Genomic DNA, 24,146 nt, shown 5'->3' with positions numbered 1-24,146 from the left:
CTTTCTCTCTGACAATAATTTAATTGTTGATATTTAAGGGAATGGATGACGTGACAGTTAAAAACAAAGGTATAATTATTGGGTTGGTCCTTAATATTTACACGTAAAGGCAAGTGCAATGCTTGTGGTACAAGTTTTAGGACCGAATTGGCACACACATGGAAGGATTGTGCACTTGCTTTGCATATGAAATGCAGTTGCTTGGCATAAATGCGATGAACATTCTTTTGACATTTGCTTATCAAGATTCTGATTACTATCTGCTACGACATCATTGTGATATATATGAAGAAGAAAAAGATTTACAATTATATGAATCTCGAATGTGTTATTGGAGGGTACCAATTTATCAAGGCCGGAAGTACATACACACACGAAGATCATCCACATCCTCTCGCTTTCGTCGAGAAGATTTATCACTACCCGCCATGCAAATCAAATCGAGAATCAGTGCATCAATAGAACCAAAAACAACATTGTATTAAATACAACTGATCATAAAAACACTAGTCGATATTATTTTCTTCAACCAAAAAATTTAGTATCAATGGACCATTCAATCAAAGGCTAAATATGATGCTAGAAATATCACATTGCAGCAATGCATGTGTAGTACAACTTATTCCATTTACCGTCTAATATGAATTCAGATCTATAGAATCGAATGACATGATCCAACTACGGATAATAAGCATACCTCTTCCTGCACCAAGAACAATAACAACAGCCAACAACGAGGCCGAGTCTGGAAGAAGCGGGTTTTATCACGTCTGTTTGCCTTCACTATCATCCAAAATACCAACCAAACATTTTTCCAGCAAGAATTCAAAGTTCACCCAAGCATGGTATTTGTCTTGACACAGGTTAAGGATGTATAATTTTAAAAGTTACAACACGAGGAGAATAACAGCACGTACTTTCACCATTTTTATAAAAAGATAGACGTATATCTGACATCGATTATAAGACTGTCCTATATCTTAAGCTAGGCTTTCAAGCATCTCCACTAAGGGTATCTAATCTTAGTCTAATGTTATGCAAACATTATTTCAACTGAAGAACATGTTAAAATCAGCATTACCTCGACCTCAACCACACATAGATTTTATTAAAGGATACTGAATAAAGATGTGGAATCTTTTCCCACTGCCTTCATGAGCATATCAACACCTGAGAAAAATAATATGGTCAAAATAGTTTAATAGACTTTTCTAGACAAAATATATATATTATTACACTACAAAATTCATAGACAAAACTAATATAGGAAAATAAAAATTGCCTGGTTACATCTAAGCTCAATGATTCCACCATAAATAATAATGTCGTCAAATTCTATGCTTGGCTAGAAACTATGAGGTAACGGATTCAAAGTTAAGGGGAAAATGAAAAGTCGTGAACAAACCTCCAGGGTGAAACTTCATGTATGGAAATATATTGTACACACGTCCTTTCAGAACAGTCCACATGGAACCATCTTTTTGATTTTGCTTAACTTCACTCATTGAAATAAGCCTCTTATTTGACTGCCCTTTCAATCCTGAAACACATGATTTACATTGAAATATAGAAGAGAAATGCAGTTAGTGTTACCATTTGAGGTCATTGGGGGGAGGGAGTCCTAGAGGCGATTTCACATCATACCTGCAAGGTCAGGATGTGTTCGAGTAAGCTTAAACCAGTCCATTTGACTATAACCCTTCTCGAAAGGAACCTTGGTCCGAGGTGCAGGCTTTCTAGTAGAATTCTTTGGCTTTTCTTCATTCTTGGCTGGAGTACCCGAATCTCCGGATGCTACTTCTCTTGATGATTCACCCGATGATTTCAAATGTGAAGCATCCGTAACAGTGAAACTCAAAGAACCAACATTAACCTGATGTGGCTGTTTATCTTTCCAGGGAAAACCACCATCCTTATTATCGTCACTGCAGTTTGACGATTCGTCTTTAATGGCAATACTACCAACATCAGCTGCTAGATTATTCTCCTCCACACCATTTTGATCGGTCAGTGACCCAACCTAAACCAAAAACCATAAATTTAACTATTCTTACAATAAAATAAAAACATCATTACAAAGAGCAATACTTCTTCTTGATAAACTAAGTTCATACACGCAGCGAAAAGATATAATGCAAGGTCATGAAAACTATAGAACTTTAACTTACCTGACAAAAGGTAAAATCATTATCATTGTTGTTTTTCTCCATGATATGAAGAAAAAAGATTCAAAATTTACAAAATCAAGTCAGGCAACAACTTCTCTGATAAAATTACAGCAGCTCTTTACACCATCTGCAATTACACAAACACAATCAGAGAGACAATAAAAGAATGCCATCAATCAAGGAAATAAGCTCAAATTACAAAAAAAAAAAAAACTTTACGCTAATACCAAGGTTGAGTGAACGATTCAATACTCTTTACTTGGAACTCCAAATTTCAAGCTTAAATTTCATTAAAACAATAGCCATACACTTAACTTTGCTTCCAAATTCAAATACCAGTTTCTTTGTAATGCAACTTGGATTCCTATTCTTAATTTAAACAACAAACTATCTGATCCACAGAAGCTGGATTTTGAGATGCTGTCATCACATCTCATTAATTGATATTTGGCTAAATCCCCATAAGATATACTTTTCATAGATTATTTCATAGGTTCATTTTCATTTTTTCATTTAACTTGTGTGTGCTGGCGTTACTGGTTGGGGGCAAAGGCCTCAGATTACCTTACGACCACTTCTTTCAGGGGCTGCTGATATGGGATGTATTAATTTTAGGGCAAACTATATCAAATATCATCCAACTTTGAACCATGACTTATTTATACCATCAAACTTCTAATTTTAGCACTAATGTTATGTTTTACATCCAATTATAACACTGTCGTTAGTGATTTAACAGGACAATGACATGGCAACTGTGTGTCGTGAAAGTGATGACGTGGACGATTTCATAAACTCATTTCACTCTAATTTTAGCTTCTCTAAAGTGATACAATTACAGAAGCTCTTTAACACCATCTGCAATTACACAATCAGAGAGAAATAAACACAAATTGCATACAAAAACAAAACTTTACGCTAAACCCAAATTTCAGGCTTAAATTTCATTAGAAGAATAGTCATACACGTAGCTTTTCTTCCAAACATTCAAAAACCAGTTTCTAAGTAAAGGAAACTGGCTCAAGAAACTCAGCCGCTGCAACTTGGATTCCGATTCTTAATTTACAACTATAAACTAATCCATTCAAAGACACTGCATTTTGAGATGCTGTCATCTCATCTCATTAATTCATATTCTAAAATCAGATTAAAAGAAAATCTAAAAGGCAAAAGAAAGAGAGAAGGCGATCAAAGATTATATAATTAGAATCAACAAAATAATCAAGCCACCCAATGGGATAGATTTCAAGTTCTTCAAATACGGATTTAACATATAGAAAACAGAAGGTGAAGAATTTACGTACCCAATTGAGTTTTTGCGGCGACTAGGAAACAGTAACGAAAATCCGACAATAAACTAATCAAATACGTGATTTTTAGGGGAAAATAAACTAATCGAAAATACGAAGAAGAGGTTTCGAGGAAATAATAGATGGAAAATTGGAGCAATTCTGGGGATGGGGGCGGCGTAGACGGCGGCTGGAATTGGGATTGGACAGGAAAAGATCATTTTTAAAAGGGCTAAATGTAGGGTAAACTATCCCATTAGTCACTAAATAATAGGATTATTCCAATTTTGGTCACAAAGCTATAAATCTTATTGATTTTGTCACCAATACTGCCTTCTCTCCTACATAACGCCACCAGTCCATTTCCAACACCGCATCTTCTCTAGCCTTACCATCGAACCCGTTATACGACCATGGACTCAATCACCAATAGGATGGCAAACCACGAGGCAGTACATATATATCTTCCCTCATTTTATATTGATCTAATATTTTGTATTCACCATTTATCCATCATCTATTAAGAAAATTTTTAAATCTTCACTCGTCCATGTTATATTCTCAAATTCATGTCACGCTTGTTACTCAACTGGTTATCCACCACATATCTCGTATTCACCTGTATTTGTCTATATTCGTATGACAACTTCACAGATTATACAAGTGATGATCTTCAATTCTAAAAAAAATTATATTATAACATTTGATTAAATTAAAAGTTATGTCTTATAAAATCTTAAGATTTATAGAATAATATCTAAAATTATACCAAATTCATAATGATCCAAATTAATATGGTGGGTAATTAGTGGGTGAAAAATGACTTATCATCTGATGTTTCGTAAGTCATTTAACGAACTTATCACTTCAAAGCATAAATATTCAAACATTATTACTTTATATGTAATGTTAATATACTAATTTAATATCATTTTAATAAAATTATTAATTATTGAATTATATTTATTGATAATTTTAATAATATGATATTATATTTTATTGTTATAATCATATTATTATAATATATAATATTATACTTTTATTTTAATGATATATGATAATTATTAATAAAATTAATATTATTTATTAATTTTGTAAAAATAATATTATTAAATTATTTAATATATACTCTTTAAAATATAATGTAATATTCTTATTTTAATATTTTAATATTATAATTTTTAATATTTTAATAATATTATTTTAATAAATAATTAATATAATTTATAATAATTTTATTTTAATAGAATATAATTTTCGTAATATTTTTATTTATAAAATTGTAGATATAATATTTTAATAATAATATTGATATAAATAATATTTAAATAAATTATTCTAATATTTTAAAAATAATATTATTATTTTGTTAATAAATAATATTATTCATTGTATTGATGTTTATAATAAAGAATTTAAAAAAATTATCAACCAGTGGAAAATAAATTACACAACATCATCCAAACATCGTAAAATGATTTTCAAAAAATATTTTTAGGAAATATAATTCATTTTACGGAATTCATTTTCTGGATTTTGTTTTTTTTAAACAAACGAACATTTAATGATTGAATACAAAATTAATAAATTTATATACAAGTTCTTCATCGTTTATTTATATATGATTATACATTAAATATTTTTATAAATATATATTTTTAAACAAACTATATTGTTCACCTATATCATGTGTGTGATATTACCTTTGTTTTATTATTATTAGAGACATAAATTAGATGAGATAGATCATGAGTTATTCGAGATTGATTCAGTCAAAGTTCGATAAATACTCGATTTGAATGGAATCGACTCGAGCTCATAACGAGCCAAAATGAGCTACTTGATACTCGACTCGAAAAGCTCGCGAGCAGTTCGAAAAAAATAAATTATTAATAATATTAACATTTTCATGTATTTAATGTTCAAGTTCGAGTTTGAGTTTGAAGTTTCAATCGAATTAAGTTTAAGATTTTTTTATTTCGAGTTTTTTCGAGCTTTTACGAGCATCAGTTCATGGTTTTGAGTTCGAGTCGAGCTTGAAAATTTTAGACTCTCGAGTTTTTGAGTCGAATCGAGTCAACTTCATTTTAGAGTTTTCGAATCAAGTCAAACTCGAGTATTACGGTACTCGACTCGACTCGTTTACAGCCCTAACTATTATTATGTGTTCTTGTTGCCATTGTCATACTATGAATTGAGAGAACACATGATATTATAGGATTAAAATCTTAGTTAAATAGAGATATTATAAGTAAGTCCATAAGTTAATGTTGTACTAATAAGAGATATCATTTTGGTCTCAGTTAAATAATAAATTAAATACTAATAATTAAAAGTTAGGACTTAAAAAATAAAATTAATATCACTAACAAACTGATGAAGATTTTAATATTCAATGTTCAAGTTGTGAGGATCAACTTGAAGTTTTAATATTATAATATGATATAAATTATTCCATTTCCATGTGAGCCCTCTAATTTTAAAATATTTTGAGTCTGCCTGGAAGTAGCATTACAAGAATAGTTGGAGCCAAGCATTGACAGAAAAAAATTTATCGGAAAGGGAACATGGCGGAGCTTCACCACATGAGCCACCACAACCACCCTTTAATCTTCACCGGAGACTCCACCGATCCAAGTGACGCCAGTTACGACTGCTCTGGCTGTGCCGAAGTGGTGTCGAGTCCGAGCTATAGTTGCGCGGAATGCGGCTTTTACCTCCACAAGAGATGCGCGGAGGCACCGGAGGAGATTCGTCACCCCACACACCGCGACCACCCCCTTCTCCTTCTTCCGACGTCGGAGTATCGGAAAGGAGAAGTCGATTGCGACTTATGCAACGAAAAGGTTAAGGGATTTGTTTATGGTTGTTCATCTTGTGAATTTTATATCGACTCGAATTGCGCTTTGCTTCCACACTACACTAATGTTGGAGACTTCGTCGAGATCAGCCATGTTGCCCACCAACATCCTTTGGTTCCCATTAATCCCATCGGATCTTTCGAGTGCGTTGGCTGTTTCGCCCCAATAACGAATCCTTCCTATGCTTGTTTCGATTGTAGAATGTTTGTCCATGAAAAATGTCTTGAACTAGCCCCTAAAATCAACCACCCTTGCCACCGTAAACACCAACTTGTGCTCGATCTCGATGCCGACGCCTCTGTTTGCAGCCTGTGCCGAAGCACTCGGAAGGGATTCTTTTATCGTTGTATCCCTTGCGGATTCAACATCCATGCCGGATGTGCCTGGCCACCGTCCATTATAGAAGATAAATCTCATCATGATCACCCGTTCTCTTTGTTGTTAAAACCGAACGATCCGTTCGATTGCGATGCATGTGGCAACCAGGGGAATCATGTGTCTTATATTTGTTCTACCTGCAACATTCAAGTTCATAAGGACTGCATCTCATTGTCACGCCACATTAGACTTACTCTCCATTCCCATCCCATTTCGCACCACTTTTCGCTCTGTATCGATCACAATAATTCTCGGACTCTGGATTGCAGAATCTGTTACAAGAAAATAAACACCGAGCACGGGAGTTTCTATTGTTCTAGGTCAGGCTGCGATTTCGTTATCCATGTCAAGTGTGTCTATGATAAGTGGGCATTGTATGGTGTGATTGAGGTAGAAAATCCAGACGAAGTCGAGCCATCTGATTGGTTGTATGAACTGAAGAGTTGCATCGTTCGTAAGATCAAGGAAATCAATGTCGGGGACGAAGTAATAGCTACGGAGATAGAACACGTTAGTCATTATCAGCACAGCTTGATACTCTCGGACGAGGTCAAGGATAATACATTTTGCAATGGGTGTGTGCAACCTATCCTATCATCATTTTACTATTGTGAACATTGTGATTTCTTTCTCGACAAGGCATGTGCCGAATTACCGAGAAAGTGTCGACCGTGGCATTATGCAAAGCCCTTCAGCATTGTCACGGATGGTGTTTTTCGGTGCAATCACTGTCGTTACGAGTGCAATGGTTTCTCTTACAAATCGGATGACGACGTCGATCGCATGTGCCTCAGATGTGCTAAAATACCTCACAGTTTCGAATATCAAGCGGATAAGCCATATTTCCTCTTCTTTGATGACAAGTATGAAGGCAAGTGCAATGGTTGTTGTGAAGATTCAAGGTACAATGAAGGGATGTTCCAATGTAAGGATTGCACATTTGCTTTGGATAGGAGATGTGTCACGCTACCACGCGACGCTCGTCACAAGTGCGATCAACATTCTTTGACACTTACTTATCGAGATCCCGATGACTATCCCCTACGATACTACTGCGACATCTGCGAAGAAGAAAGAGATCCACAGAAATTGTTCTATCATTGCGGAACTTGTGACAAAGCCATGCACTTCGAATGCGTCATCGGAAAGTACCAATTTATCATGGCTGGAAGCAAGTACACGTACAAGGATCATCCACATCCACTCACTTTCGTCAAGAAGATCTATTCCTACCCTCGATGCGTTATCTGTCAGAAGCCGTGTCAAGAGCTAGCCCTCGAGTGTCGAGACGACAGATGCAAGTATATTGTTCATTGGAGCTGCATAAAAATGGTTCTTGGTTATGTTGATACTGATGATGAATGATGTATGAAGCAGCTTATTAAACCACTTGATTAGCAAACTTGGTATGGGAAAACAGTGGTTTTGCTTTGTTTTGTTTTGTATTTTCCCTTGTCTTTGTATTATTTTTTATGGTATTAGCAAGCTGTAATGTTTGAGCATGTCCCTAGGGAATGCAATACAGAGGCTGATCGTTTGGCTAAAGTTGTTTTGGTTATAAATTTCAAACTCGTTGTAAGCTCTTTGTTTTTTAGTGGCATGCTTTTAGATTAGTTGTTCTAAAGACATCAATAGTAGGGGATCTTTGGACTCTGCATATATAGGGGTGACAATTTAATCCGAAATGGACGGGTTTTGATTGAACTTGATTTTTATAAAAAAATCGACTTCCAGTCAGGTCGGTTCGAATTTTTTAAGGGATTGAGGTCAGGTGGAGAGTGAAAAAACTTCACCCTGACCCGACCCGAGGATATAATGTAGTTTCTTTAAAATAATAATAATTAAGTTCTTATTTTATATCAAGTCGGGTCGGGTCGAACAGAATATATATATATATTCGAGTTGGGTCAGGTGAAATATATATAATTTTCAGACAAGGACAGGTTGGGATGGAGAATACATGTTTTTGGGTCGGGTAGAACTGACCAAAAATTCGACCCCACCCGACCTCTTGTCATCACCATTCATATCCAAACATTAGTCAATATATTTTAGGGTAAAGTACACAAATGGTCATTGATTATAGGGTATTACTTTATTAAGTCTATCGATTATTAAAAGTTACAAAATGTTTCTCCAACTATAGAGTGTTGCTTTGTTGACTCACTCAACTATTAAAAGTAACAAAATAGTCACTCGACTATTCATATGTTCCAAGCTCGCCACTTTTCGTTAAAAATTGGCGGTCGTCTGAGCTAGACATTAACATGATGATTAAGATATGAATATAATAGTCGTTTGAGATTCTAGGATCATATTTTATTATATCACAATCAGCAGGTTAACATAGAAAACGACGGGTTTGAAATATATGACTAGTCGAGTGACCATTTTGTAACTTTTAATAGTCGATTGACTCACCAAAGTAGCATATTATAGTCGGGAGACTATTCTAAAACTTTTAATAGTTGGGAGACTTAATAAAACAATACCCTATAACTAAAGGACCATCGGTATACTTTACCCTATATTTTAAATATACTCTACCTTAAATCTAAATTATTATTTATTTAAATAAGTATACAATTTGATCCATACGATACTATACTTACATTTCCGCTTATCATTTGACTGTTCACCCCCCCCCCCCCCAAAAATGATATTTAACAATTTTAGCATTTAAAGGAAGGGAAACCTTTTCTTTTGATGAATCTTAGCTACAAAGGGATAAACAATGTCAACCTAATAGATTTTAATACTTTTAAAATCATACATAACGCTTTGTTTTTATTTCATTTTAATACTCTGCCATTAAAAACTTAACGGACGACAACCCTCGTATGTATCATCCGTCAATCGATGAAGGCTAAACTTTCTAGCTCGCAACTTTTTTAACCCCTTTGAACATGATTCCGGCCTCCGTTTCACCGGAATACACTTCGATCTTTTCAAATCGATGATGGAATCTTCGATTTCTTCATATTTCGATCTTCGTCATCAACCGTTTGATGGGCCTGAAATTGGACTATATTATTCGAATCATCATTCTCGCGTGGTCCACCGTTCGGATTGATGGTTCGTTGACTGGAGATATGCGCCGCTAGCTCGTTCGTTAAGTTTTTAACGACGAAGTACTAAAGCGAAATAAAAACTAAACGTTGGGTATAATTCTGAAAAAAAATTAAAAGTTTAGGTAATAAAACAAACCAAACCTAATAATTTAGATACTAAATGTATAATTTACCCTAAAATACGTAATAATTTAAATTTTTTAAAGGACGATTATCCCCATCCAATCTCCTTTGATCTGGTGATCATCAAATTTATTAAAAAAAATGATATTTCTTATCTATACATTAACAAATCAAGCCTACATGAAATGGCCATCAAGGTGAAAGTTCGTTTTAATAAAGAGGAAGTTTATATTATAAGAGAAATAGTAAAGGATTATTCGACATCTAATACGTATTTAAATTGCATAAATCAAACGACTTCAATAGTTAAGAGACTCATTATCCTTTAAGGTCTTTGGTTTAAGCTTCGCATACACTAGAAATATGAATATTTATCGTTAAATGATTGAGAATTTTTGAATATATATTAACTTGTATATATCTCATATTTATAAAATAAGTACTAATTTAATTTAAAACGATATTTCTTATTGAAACATCAACGAATCTTGTCTACATGAAAAGGTTCATTTGTTCTTTATTTGAAGTTTGATGTAAGTTCGCTTTGAGTGGTATTCGTAGTAAAAAAATTATTGTTTTTTATTGAGACGGGATTGATATTCGTGGTAAAGGAATTGTTCTTATTGCTTGAGACGGGGGTTTGGTTTAAGTATTTATTCGTGGTAAAGGAATCTTGTCTCCATTCTTGTCTCTCATCAACTCACTGGTATAGAGAATTTCAGCGTTTGGAGTCGCTCGTTGAAGATTGCGCTTCTAGTAAAAAAACAAATTAGGTTTTGTTGATGGTTCTTGTAAACGTGAGGATTTTGAAGAATCTTTGCACTCACAATGGGATCGTTGCAACGCCATTGTACTCTCCTGGATTCTTAATACGGTTAGTAGGGAGTTATCTGCTGGTATAGTCTTTGCTTCCAGCGCTGCTCTGGTTTGGCAAGATCTTCATGAACGGTATGATAAGATTGATGGATCTCGGATTTTTTTCTACAACGAGAAATTGAGACGTTTGTTCAGGGCGATCTTTCTATTTCTTCTTATTTGACTAAGTTGAAGCTCTTATGGGACGAACACAGCGCTTTAGTTCCTTTCTCTACATGTACTTGTCCTGAATCACAACGCAATTTACAGCATATTCTTCAACAGAGGTTGTTTCAATTTTTGATGGGTCTTAATGATACTTGCTCCGCTATTCGAAGCAGTTCTTACTTCTTCAACCTCTGCCCTCAGTAAATCAAGCTTATTCGATGATATTGCAAGAAGAGTCTCACCGGATTCATCTCACCACGACTTCTTCATTGGCAGATTCTACATCTTTCTATTCTAATACCTCCATTGGATCTTGTCGACGATTCAATGGCGTTTGCGATCACTACAAAGTTAACGGGCATCAGAAAGATCAATGTTATCGCCTCATTGGTTTCCCTCATGATTTCAAATTTACAAAACGAAATGATTCTTCAGCAGCTTTCATTGATTCTTCCTCACAAGGTTCTGCCAGTGAGCCTACTTTGCCTTCACAAGGATCTGTTGCTACTCCTAGTTTCACTCAGGCTCAGTATCAGCAGATATTGAAACTTCTACACAAAGGCTCCCCTCAGGATGCTGCTGCTAATAATATGACAGGTATTGTTTCTTGTTGTTTGTCTGTCAATTATTCTTCTACTTGGATTTTGGACTCTGGTGCCACTGATCACATCTGTTCTGATTTTCATAATTTGATTGATCATGTTCCTTGTAGCTTGAATTCTCGGTTTGTGTACCTTCCTAATGGTAAATGAGCGTCTGTCACCCACACTGGCTCTTTTGCCTTAAGTCCTGGTTGTATCATTAAAAATGTGTTGTACGTTCCTTATTTCTATTTCACGATTAACTAAAGAATTACCTTATGTGAAATGAAAACTAAACGTTATATATGGTTTTGAAAAAATTGAAAGTTTAGGTATTAAAACGGACCACAATTGATAGTTTAAATACTTAACGTGTAATTTATCCGGTTTTATTTTGGTCTAATTTTGGTTTTAGTTCTTATACCATGTTGATATTTGAGGTTCAGTCACATCACTTTAACATAAATTGACTCCTATTGAGATATTATTAGTAGGTTCAAATGAAAACGAACCAAAACTTATAGTTATATACTAAATGCGTAGTTTACCCATTAAAGTGAAGCATTGACCAAATAAACCAGACAGAAAGGAGAGGTTTTTCTGTGTTCATGAAATACAAATGTTTCAAATTTTATTGAGTTTAGCAAGGAGGAAGACGGTGGCGGAGGTGACGGCGGGGATAAAGATATCGTCGTGGATTTTGAGGTTTGCCTGCCGCTTGAGCATCAAGGCAGTGATAGGCACCCCAAATAGGTACATTAAAATGTCTTTGGCTCCAATCCCTGAAAATCCACTCTCAATAAGCACTTCCTGCAGTATCTCTTGAAACTCATCCTTTGATAATTCTCCCTCCGCAGCATCCTTGTATCTCTGTACCACACACAACATTCGAATAACTCGATTCAGTTTGAAAATGTTTCAAATAAAGTTTGAAATATAAAATAGGACTTGAACAAATCGAATAATGAGTTCAGAGTTGCGTCTCACAACTCTACATGATATATTTATATCATATGAAAGAGATAAAAAATATATATGTATGTTGTATTTAGTTATAAAGAGCTGTTTGAATTAATTTTTTTTTGGATAATTAACATGTTTGAATTAAAATTAGTTAGTACCTTAACATTGTACATATTTGAGTTATTGCACCATATGCCTTTAAACTATGATTCTCTTTTTAAGTTGGTTCTTCAAATTTTAAATATTTCAATTTCATCTCTAAACTATGACTTTCATTATAAATAATCCTTAAACTTTTGAACATTTTATTTTCATCCCCAAACTATATCCTTTGTTCTAAATTGGTCCCAAAACTTGTTTCAACATTTCAATTTCATCCCAAACTATATGTATACACTAATCACATTCTCCGTTAATAAAATATTTAGACCATGCTGTACCAATATGTTTGAAAAAAATAAAACTTCAGGTTAAACTACAGTTAAAATTAATATATTTGGATAAATTTGGGGATGAAATTGAAATATTTAGAAGTTTGGGGACCAATTTAGAATGAGAGACATAGTTTAAGGATGAAATTGGAATGTCCAAAAGTTTAAGGATTAATTTAACATGGATACCATGGTTTGGGGATGAAATTAGAGTATTTAAAAGCTCATAGACCAATTTAAGATGAGGATCATAGCTTGGGGACATATGATGCAATTAACTCTAAATATTTACAATTAATTTAAATAGAAACTCGAACAACTCGACTTGACTCGAATTTCACGAACTCGACTAGAATAAAAAAAATCATATAAAGTCTGAGTTATAAAATGGAACTCGTTAACTCAAACTAGGTCAAATGCTCACAACTAGTATTTCTTTATATTTCCTTTTAATGATATAATTTTGCACCACTTAAATTTATAATATAATTCTTAAAGATCCGTACTCCTGATACAAAATCATGCGTCTGTCCTGGTGTCTCCCGTGTTAAAACTTAATTGATTCACATGCATTAGAGTAAGAGGAGGAACTCAAACACTAACCACGTAGGCAAGCTCGAGCGTTGTGGTTTTTGGTATACTCAATTGAGTGCTTCCAAGCTTTTTGTTGATTTCTCTGTCAAAAACACCATAGCAAAAAATGTTATATACATATATAAACGTCGAACTAAATAAATCAAAAGATATTGTACGTTTAAAGAGGATTCAAACTCATAAACTTACTCGACGGTTTCGCACACTGCTCGATAAAACTTAGCTAAGGTCCAATCTTTCTCTTCTTTAAAATAAGTTTTGTAACATTTTTCTATGACAGAATCAAAATCCTTACGCTTTGTGCTCCCTGCATCCATTGACAAGAAAATGATCAGATAGGTATGAATTGCAAGAATGAAAGTAATATATATATATATATATATATATATAAAATATCATATAGGTTCGAACACATCTTTTGCAGGGACATATGAGTGTTTATCATTAAATGATTAAGAGTTTTCGAACAGATGCTAATTTGTATTCATCGGGGACTAATCAAAATATATATTCATAATATCATAAGGAAATTAAAGAGAATTGCCAGAAGATGATGTGCTTTGGCCCATATTGTTCTTCTTTCTTTACAAGATTGTGTTTTGTATGGCAATTGAGGCTAAAACAGAGGGTTTTATAAGGAATTATGTGAACCCCAAAAGCAATGAAACTTGCCCTATAGGGAGAGTATCTTGCATTGGAAAACCCTAGGCATGAAGCAATGCCCTTGGAAAGATTGAAGATTTCATGCATGCGGAGAAAAGAATCTATTTAGGTGGAGAATAGTTTCCAAAAAAAAGTTATGCTTTTCTAAACCCTTTGGATTTTTTCATTTCTTGTGTGGGTTTTAGTTAGTTTTCCATAAATTATTAGGAGTTGTTACACACGAAGCCAGGATATCAAGTTAAGGAAGATAGAATGTAATTAACGAAAAAATGAAGAACAAATCAAAATAAATTAAAATTAAGGGGTCTAAGTATGTATATATCCGTATATATTCTTTAATAATAAAAAAAATTGGGAGGCGGTACTGGTCCATGATAAAGCATAGCTTCGTCCATACGAATAAGATTGTGTATTTTTTGTGGAAGTGTTCATGAGTTTGATTTAAGGTTTAATCAAATAAAATTAGAGTTAACTAGTAAAAAGATTGTGATTTAAACGACCAAATAATTATCAGGTGTAATTTAAAGGGTAAAGTACATAAGTGGTCCCCCAATTATAGGGAGTTGCTTTGTTGAGTCCCTTAAGTATTAAAAGTTATAAAATGGTCCCACTACTATAGTGTTGAGTCCTTTGACTATTAAAAGCTACAAAATGATCACATGACTATTAATATGTTTTAAACTCATCATTTTCTGTTAAAAAAATAACAGTCGTCTGAGATGGACATTAACTTTTTGATTGGGATATAATAAAATTTTATCACATAATCATTTTAGTTGTACTATGTGGATCGAATCTATGTTTACATTATGTCTCTGAACCAGTGCTTGAAACATTATGATGGCAAGTCAGTGTTTGAAAACAACGACAATACCAATAGACGCCATTCAAATATGATTTTATCATATCTCAGTTAATAGGTTAACGTTTAACTCAAACATACATCAATTTTAACGGAGAATAACGTTTTGAAACATATGAATAGTCCGATGAGATTTTGTAACTTTTAATAGTCGGGGACTTGACCAAAAAAATCTTATAGTCAGAGAATTCTTTTGTAACTTTAATAGTTAAAGTACTTAACAAACCAACAACGTAAAGTTGGTGGACCTGTAACACCCCAATTTAGGGGCTAAATTTTAAGAAATTATAATATGGTAAATTTAATTGGTATATTGGAAGAAAATGAGGATTAAATTGCAAAATTTCAAAGTTGGAAGACCATGTTATAAAGGGCAGAAAATTCAGTGGCTAAACTTATGGTTTACCCATTTTTCTTTTTGAGATATTATAAACCCCATCAGACGCATATTTTTTTGGAAAATTCCAGTTTTCCTCTTCCCCTCAACCTCTTTTCAACTCCGATCTACTCGCCGTCCGACCTCCGATCGACGAACCGAAACCACCATCGTGTTCGTTGTCAACCGAGGAACAAAACCCCTCAAACCTTTCGTCGTGAATCATTGTCGTTCGTCATTAATTTCAGTCGAAAGTATCGTCGGTAATAACTCGATTTTAGTTGGTTTTTCATCGATTCACGATGATCGGGTAATCCGTTTACGACACCTCCCGCACCATCGCGTTCCTTACATCGTTCCGAGTCTGTCGGTGTCATCCTTGGTCTCCGTCGACGGCGGCGCGTGAGGAGGTGAAGCGATCAAAGTTTCCGACGTTTTGGAATCGAGCTCTCCGCCGTTCAAAATTGTGAACCGATCTTTGTAAGTGCCTCAAAATCGCTTAAAATAATTTTTAGGAATTTTTTCGGGAATTTTCCGACACGGGGTTACTGTTCACGCGCCGCACGCGCCACCACCTGAGAATGGGCTTCGTCTGGAAGCCTGAGGAGCCGTTTGAGCCGAGCCGCTTGAGCTGAGCCGAGCCGTTTAAGCCGAGCCGTTTGAGCTGAGCCGAGCCGTTTGAGCTGAGCCAAGCCGAGCCGCCTAGATCGAGCCGTTTACTGTTGACCACCGTGACTGACGTTGACTACAGTTAACCAAAACGTTGACCAGCTTTGACCGGGCATTAAACGACCTTTGACTTCGACCGAGTATACCTATCTTGATAGTTTTCGACGTTCCAAATCCGATTTCGTAATCCGTTTTCCAAAATTCGGACCCGAAGGCCTCGATATTGCCGGTCAAACCCGTTGACTTTGATTTTGACCGAAAATTCCAAATTTTCGAAAAGTCATACTTTATGCTTTCGACGTCTTGAATCCGAATCCGAAGTCGGTTTTGCCAAATTCGAACCCGGTAAGCTATTTTTGACTAATTTATCACCCGATTCGATCCGTTTATCGCAATTAAGCTCCGTTTCTGATATAATTTATGTTGATATGTATCTGAGGAATTATTGGAAGTTGAATTGAAGATCAAAGGCGTTCGAATGGAATTTTATGGTCGATCAGTATTGCACGGAAATCGAGGTAATACTTTACTACCTCTTTATGCTTTATGGAACATGTTGATATTGGTAAATGCATGAATAAGATAATGTTGGTCACTTTTGTGGAGTTGAATAATTTACTCACTCGATATGAATGTGGTAGAAATTCTGTAACTGAATACGGATCGAATGACTAAGATAAGAGATTGATAATTGTTAGAATTAAATTACAAGTTGTGATTGGTGATAAAGAAATCAGCTCTGGATTTGTAACTATATTTTATATCATCAAGGGTTAAATGTTAAAGATACTTGGATGAAAAATTATGAGAATACTCCGATATGGTAAAATTACGAAATTACCCTTATATTGGAAAATGATAAGATTGCCCCTGGAAGTTGGTTAATACTCTGAAAAGACATATTGATCCGATATAACTACTGATGTGCATAAGAAATGTTAGTTTTATTTGGAAATTATGGATAACCGGTTTATCCTATGAGAGTTTGTGAAGGAATCATTTCAAAATCAAAGAATGTTCGGGAAAGCAATTGATCATAGGATCTCTAAATTATAATTATTTTCGTTAAGTGCTAATATTGAAATTATTTGGTTAAGAAATTACGAAAATGCCCTTGAGAGATAAAATAGTCTGAATTGACCCTGAATGAGAGAGTACTTTGAGGATTTGTACTTAACTCGATTAAGTACGAATTTAATTGTTAAGATCCTGTCTTTGTACAGAAAAATTTATAATATTCCTTTTGTAAAATCTGAGAAGACACTTGACCCGAAAATATTCGAATAAGGAGTAAATACTTGAAGAGTAATTTATTGGAGGTATTCTGCTGACAGAATTGTTCGAAAGGACTGAAGTAAATGATAAGATTGAATTAAATAATAAGACCGGATGGAAGGAAATGATTGAAATATTCTAGAATTATAAAATGACCAAATTACCCCTGGAATGGAAATGACTCAAGAATGTCACCAAGCTCAGGAATGAATGGATATACTCAAGCTTTGAAATGAATAGAAAAAAATGTTAAGCACCAAAATGACCAAAATACCCTTATGACCTAGAATAAGTAAATGTCTTGGATTAATTAAGAAATCCAAATAAACATGGATGTTGTGCTACCAGTAAAGTTGTGGAACGCAACTTAAGTGATTAACCAACGTTAGTACTATATCATTACCTGAATGATATAAGTATCACTTGAATGTTTGTTCATCTTCTCAAATTTGGATCGATGATAATTCTGGAAGTACTTGGCGCAGCTCAACTCTAGAGCGCATACAGTACTAATAAGTGGGTAGTCGTTAGTCAAATCAACCACGAATACCAGAATGACTTTATTATATTAATAAGTTGAAATGAAATGAAGTACAACGTGTATTTGAAATTCAGAAACGTCTGAATTATTCTGGAAAACTTTAAAGTAATCGGGATAGACTTGCTTACCAAACGAACTAAGTAACATCAATGACTAAGGATTAAATAGGTGATTTGATGAGTTTGGAAACACTGTTGAACTTACATGATGAATTGTCATTATGGGTTATGAGCCATGGATCAAGTACGTCAGTATTCCTGATATTGTTGAAACGTGGAAATGAAATAAAGACCGTTGGAAGATTTATTCAGTGATGATTATGGGGATGATCTATGGATCTGCACTATGGTATTAAAGAGTGAATACACTGGAAGGATAATGAATTGACTTGTTGACATGCATCAGTTGAGAGTTGTGTAACTCGAGTTGTTTGATAATATGATCGATAGTCGTAGATTGTAAATGACTTGAATCTTCGATTCTATATTTCATCTAAAATCACTTCGGTCATGTTTGAAAAAAAAAAACAAGTAACGCAGATGGAAAAGATTCTGAATATCCCATTTGGTTCAATTGGGCTGAAATCCTATGAATTTAAAGTATATTCATGAATACCCCTGATTGTTTGGGTAATGGAATCACTCGCAGTAAATCTGAATTTAGAATTTATGTATAAAGGTTCCTGAACGTTTTCCTAAAGCACACGAAAATATAGTGGGATTCTAATGTATCAACATTAAAGTCTGGCTAGATCGGTTAGTAATCGATTCTCCTCAATAGAACCTTGTTCCAGGAATTCGATCAAATTTCATAAGTTTCATGTTATCCAAAATGATAACTACAATGGCCTCTGGAAATACTGGGATTCTCTAGTGTGTTCCCTACTTATTACTGAACTGTTTTATTGGTTTTAATATGTGGTACACCGAATTCATTGGTTATTGTTTTATTGATGCACCAATTTAATGTGACAATTTATGGAATATGGCTGCTATCTAATTTTTGTTTTGAACTGGTATATGATTACCATGTTTTTGGATTTATGGAATTTGTGTCACGGTGCAATTGAATTTTGGAATTGAATTACGATGGAATAGCTCTGATCAAGCTAACTGGGCCTAATGTGACTCTTGAGGGCCCCAAGATGTTTCATTAGGTCGGCTTTCCTTTGCTGTGTGCTTAGGGTAAGCTATATGGACTTATTGACTTGGGCTTAAGGATACAAGCTTCAGAGCCTATCCTTAAGTCGGCTTTCTTTTTGCTATGTGCATAAAGTAAGCTATATGGAAAATAATTTTGGGAACTACTGATGGTGTACCAGAAAAGGGTTTAAACTATGATTTTCAAAAGTTAAACTCTTTTACAAAATTGTGAGATTTACTGGACTAAGATTTGTACCTATTATGATTTTATTATACTGTTGGAACACACTAGACATCCTATTCGATCTCCTGAAAATATCATACTTTGAAAGGTTTCTTATGAACTGAGATTCATGGCTTCTACTCTATGAACTTCTAAGGGAACCCCAAATTATTCTGCAAGCTGGTATACATATGATTCAATAAGGAAATTATATAGCTTTCCATTTATCTACATGTCATGTAGCATCATCTGGTAGTTCTGTATTACTGAGCTTTCCAAAGCTCACTCTATTACTCACATTTTCAGGTTAAAACAATTATACCAGTGCATCTATCGACTTCAGTAAGGGAGTTCTTCCGGCGTGGTTGCAGAGTATGGTACTTGTGATTAGGGGGCATGTAATTGTATTTTGATTATATACGAGTTTGGAAATCTGTTTTATTTTTAAATAGTGATAAATGATTTTATAAGTTTACATGTTCTGATAAAAGTTTTAAAATTTCCGCTATTTTTACGGTGGGTCGCTCCGGTGACCCTAATGTGACTTCCCGAATCGGATCGGGCTAACCGCATCGGTTGGGGTGTTACATTTAGTGGTATCAGAGCTATGGTTTGAGTTAAAATTTTCAAGTTAGATCGGCCGGTCGAATGTCAAAATATGTCTGATCAGTACATGCCCCTAGACTGCAATCATACCTCTCTGAGCCGGAACTCCAGGGCTGAGTCCTTATCTGTAACGAATAAACCGAAGTTTCTATCCGTTAAGGCTATACTTGTACAAAAAGGAATACCAGTACATCTGTCTTAACGCAGTAAAGTACCTTAGCCATGTGAGAGTTATTCATCTGAGAAATTCTGACTCGACTCCAGAAATAAAATTGAGATATGTTGCTGCTCTATGAGCCTATTCACGTAACCAAGGCTGAATTGATTTCACAAGGATAAAGTTGTTTTGATTACTTACTTGGACTGAGGGAGAATTCTGAAGAGATTGATTACTCGAGAAAATTTTCGTTCAGATTCTTTTATTGAAATGAGGAAGATTTCTGATAAGAATGTATACTCAACTGGTTAAGGATTAGTGGAGAATCCGTATTTCTATAAAAAGCTACTCGAAGATATGGAAGAGTTGATAAAAGTTTCATTTCTACAATTATGTGACATTAATGAATTTCGAGGGCGAAATTCTTTTAAGGAGGGGAGAATTGTAACACCCCAATTTAGGGGCTAAATTTTAAGAAATTATAATATGGTAAATTTAATTGGTATATTGGAAGAAATGAGGATTAAATTGCAAAATTTCAAAGTTGGAAGACCATGTTATAAAGGGCAGAAAATTCAGTGGCTAAACTTATGGTTTACCCATTTTTCTTTTTGAGATATTATAAACCCCCAGACGCATATTTTTTTGGAAAATTCCAGTTTTCCTCTTCCCCTCAACCTCTTTTTCAACTCCGATCTACTCGCCGTCCGACCTCCGATCGACGAACCGAAACCACCATCGTGTTCGTTGTCAACCGAGGAACAAAACCCCTCAAACCTTTCGTCGTGAATCATTGTCGTTCGTCATTAATTTCAGTCGAAAGTATCGTCGGTAATAACTCGATTTTAGTTGGTTTTTCATCGATTCACGATGATCGGGTAATCCGTTTACGACACCTCCCGCACCATCGCGTTCCTTACATCGTTCCGAGTCTGTCGGTGTCATCCTTGGTCTCCGTCGACGGCGCGCGTGAGGAGGTGAAGCGATCAAAGTTTCCGACGTTTTGGAATCGAGCTCTCCGCCGTTCAAAATTGTGAACCGATCTTTGTAAGTGCCTCAAAATCGCTTAAAATAATTTTTAGGAATTTTTTCGGGAATTTTCCGACACGGGGTTACTGTTCACGCGCCGCACGCGCCACCACCTGAGAATGGGCTTCGTCTGGAAGCCTGAGGAGCCGTTTGAGCCGAGCCGCTTGAGCTGAGCCGAGCCGTTTAAGCGAGCCGTTTGAGCTGAGCCGGAGCCGAGCCGGATCGAGCCGTTTACTGTTGACCAGACTGACGTTGACTACAGTTAACCAAAACGTTGACCAGCTTTGACCGGGCATTAAACGACCTTTGACTTCGACCGAGTATACCTATCTTGATAGTTTTCGACGTTCCAAATCCGATTTCGTAATCGTTTTCCAAAATTCGGACCGGGCCTTGATTTTGACCGAAAATTCCAAATTTTCGAAAAGTCATACTTTTGCCGAATCGAAGTCGGTTTTGAATTCGAACCCCGGTAAGCTATTTTTGACTAATTTATCACCCGATTCGATCCGTTTATCGCAATTAAGCTCCGTTTCTGATATAATTTATGTTGATATGTATGAGGAATTATTGGAAGTTGAATTGAAGATCAAAGGCGTTCGAATTTTTTATGGTCGATCAGTATTGCACGGAAATCGAGGTAATACTTTACTACCTCTTTATGCTTTATGGAACATGTTGATATTGGTAAAATGAAGATAATGTTGGTCACTTTTGTGAGTTGAATAATTTACTCACTCGATGAATTGAAGTAGAGAAATTCTGTAATTGAATACAAATGAAATGTGATAAGAAGAGCTTGATTTGTAATTAATTAGGGTTAAATGTGATTGGATGATTAAGAAATACTCGATTTGTAACTTACATTACCTTATATTGGAAAATGAAGAATTGCCCCTGGAAGTTGGTTAATAACTCTGAAAAGACATATTGATCCGATATAACTTGATGTGCATAAGAAATGTTAGTTTTATTTGGAAATTATGGATAACCGGTTTTAATCCTATGAGAGTTTGTGAAGGAATCATTTCAAAATCAAAGAATGTTCGGGGAAAGCAATTGATCATAGGATCTCTAAATTATAATTATTTTCGTTAAGTGCTAATATTGAAATTATTTGGTTAAGAAATTACGAAAATGCCCTTGAGAGATAAAATAGTCTGAATTGACCCTGAATGAGAGAGTACTTTGAGGATTGTACTTAACTCGATTAAGTACGAATTTAATTGTTAAGATCCTGTCTTTGTACAGAAAAATTTATAATATTCCTTTTGTAAAATCTGAGAAGACACTTGACCCGAAAATATTCGAATAAGGAGTAAATACTTGAAGAGTAATTTATTGGAGGTATTCTGCTGACAGAATTGTTCGAAAGGACTGAAGTAAATGATAAGATTGAATTAAATAATAAGACCGGATGGAAGGAAATGATTGAAATATTCTAGAATTATAAAATGACCAAATTACCCTGGAATGGAAATGACTCAAGAATGTCACCAAGCTCAGGAATGAATGGATATACTCAAGCTTTGAATGAATAGAAAAAAATGTTAAGCACCAAAATGACCAAAATACCCTTATGACCTAGAATAAGTAAATGTCTTGGATTAATTAAGAAATCCAAATAAACATGGATGTTGTGCTACCAGTAAAGTGTGTGGAACGCAACTTAAGTGATTAACCAACGTTAGTACTATCATTACCTGAATGATATAAGTATCACTTGAATGTTTGTTCATCTTCTCAAATTTGGATCGATGATAATTCTGGAAGTACTTGGCGCAGCTCAACTCTAGAGCGCATACAGTACTAATAAGTGGGTAGTCGTTAGTCAAATCAACCACGAATACCAGAATGACTTATTATATTAATAAGTTGAAATGAAATGAAGTACAACGTGTATTTGAAATTCAGAAACGTCTGAATTATTCTGGAAAACTTTAAAGTAATCGGGATAGACTTGCTTACCAAACGAACTAAGTAACATCAATGACTAAGGATTAAATAGGTGATTTGATGAGTTTGGAAACATGTTGAACTTACATGATGAATTGTCATTATGGGTTATGAGCCATGGATCAAGTACGTCAGTATTTCTGATATTGTTGAACGTGGAAATGAAATAAAGACCGTTGGAAGATTATTCAGTGATGATTATGGGGATGATCTATGGATCTGCACTATGGTATTAAAGAGTGAATACACTGGAAGGATAATGAATTGACTTGTTGACATGCATCAGTTTGAGAGTTGTGTAACTCGAGTTGTTTGATAATATGATCGATAGTCGTAGATTGTAAATGACTTGAATCTTCGATTCTATATTTCATCTAAAATCACTTCGGTCATGTTTGAAAAAAAAAAAAAAACAAGTAACGCAGATGGAAAAGATGAATATCCCATTGGGTTCAATTGGGCTGAAATCCTATGAATTTAAAGTATATTCATGAATACCCCTGATTGTTTGGGTAATGGAATCACTCGCAGTAAATCTGAATTTAGAATTATTATGTATAAAGGTTCCTGAACGTTTTCCTAAAGCACACGAAAATATAGTGGGATTCTAATGTATCAACATTAAATGTCTGGCTAGATCGGTTAGTAATCGATTCTCCTCAATAGAACCTTGTTCCAGGAATTCGATCAAATTTCATAAGTTTCATGTTATCCAAAATGATAACTACAATGGCCTCTGGAAATACTGGGATTCTCTAGTGTGTTCCTACTTATTATGAACTGTTTTATTGGTTTTAATATGTGGTACACCGAATTCATGGTTATTGTTTTATTGATGCACCAATTTAATGTGACAATTTATGGAATATGGCTATCTAATTTTTGTTTTGAACTGGTATATGATTACCAGTTTTTGGATTTATGGAATTTGTGTCCGTGCAATTGAATTTTGGAATTGAATTACGATGGAATAGCTCTGATCAAGCTAACTGGGCCTAATGTGACTCTTGAGGGCCCCAAGATGTTTCATTAGGTCGGCTTTCCTTTGCTGTGTGCTTAGGGTAAGCTATATGGACTTATTGACTTGGGCTTAAGGATACAAGCTTCAGAGCCTATCCTTAAGTCGGCTTCTTTTTGCTATGTGCATAAAGTAAGCTATATGGAA

At 34.7% G+C, this 24,146-nt stretch overlaps 3 protein-coding genes across 5 annotated transcripts; 1 reads left to right on the top strand and 2 right to left on the bottom strand.

The window, feature by feature from the left end:
• Positions 1–563: 563 nt before the first annotated feature.
• LOC120191374 (cytochrome b5 domain-containing protein RLF-like) lies at positions 564–3,560 on the bottom strand. 3 transcript variants are annotated; one of them, XM_039194334.1, is made up of 7 exons: positions 3,473–3,553; positions 2,998–3,026; positions 2,169–2,268; positions 1,645–2,020; positions 1,406–1,540; positions 1,120–1,170; positions 564–853 (listed from the first exon to the last, which is right to left on the bottom strand). In XM_039194334.1, the coding sequence occupies exons 3-7, from the start codon at positions 2,208–2,210 to the stop codon at positions 765–767; spliced, it is 693 nt and encodes a 230-aa protein (XP_039050265.1). In that variant the 5' UTR covers positions 2,211–2,268; positions 2,998–3,026; positions 3,473–3,553; the 3' UTR covers positions 564–764. The 3 variants fall into 3 exon arrangements, with proteins under 3 accessions (XP_039050265.1, XP_039050267.1, XP_039050268.1); XM_039194336.1 differs by lacking the exon at positions 2,998–3,026 and having other exon boundaries at positions 2,169–2,295; positions 3,473–3,560; XM_039194337.1 differs by lacking the exon at positions 2,998–3,026 and having other exon boundaries at positions 2,169–2,211; positions 3,473–3,554.
• A 2,433-nt stretch (positions 3,561–5,993) lies between these two features.
• On the top strand, positions 5,994–8,110 carry LOC120191414. Its single transcript, XM_039194363.1, has one exon. It carries the CDS (start codon positions 6,025–6,027, stop codon positions 8,059–8,061), a length of 2,037 nt encoding a protein of 678 aa, XP_039050294.1. The 5' UTR covers positions 5,994–6,024; the 3' UTR covers positions 8,062–8,110.
• A 3,908-nt stretch (positions 8,111–12,018) lies between these two features.
• LOC120191416 lies at positions 12,019–14,079 on the bottom strand. The gene is made up of 4 exons (XM_039194365.1): positions 14,027–14,079; positions 13,672–13,789; positions 13,492–13,564; positions 12,019–12,364 (listed from the first exon to the last, which is right to left on the bottom strand). Exons 1-4 carry the CDS (start codon positions 14,049–14,051, stop codon positions 12,119–12,121), a joined length of 462 nt encoding a protein of 153 aa, XP_039050296.1. The 5' UTR covers positions 14,052–14,079; the 3' UTR covers positions 12,019–12,118.
• Positions 14,080–24,146: the final 10,067 nt, after the last annotated feature.

The sequence above is a fragment of the Hibiscus syriacus genome, unplaced genomic scaffold, assembly GCF_006381635.1.
Source record: "Hibiscus syriacus cultivar Baekdansim isolate YM2019G1 unplaced genomic scaffold, ASM638163v2 tig00116968_pilon, whole genome shotgun sequence".
Classification (NCBI taxonomy): Eukaryota; Viridiplantae; Streptophyta; class Magnoliopsida; order Malvales; family Malvaceae; genus Hibiscus; species Hibiscus syriacus.
Note: the sequence above shows the minus strand (reverse complement) of the source record. Positions and strands in the feature narration are given on the sequence as shown.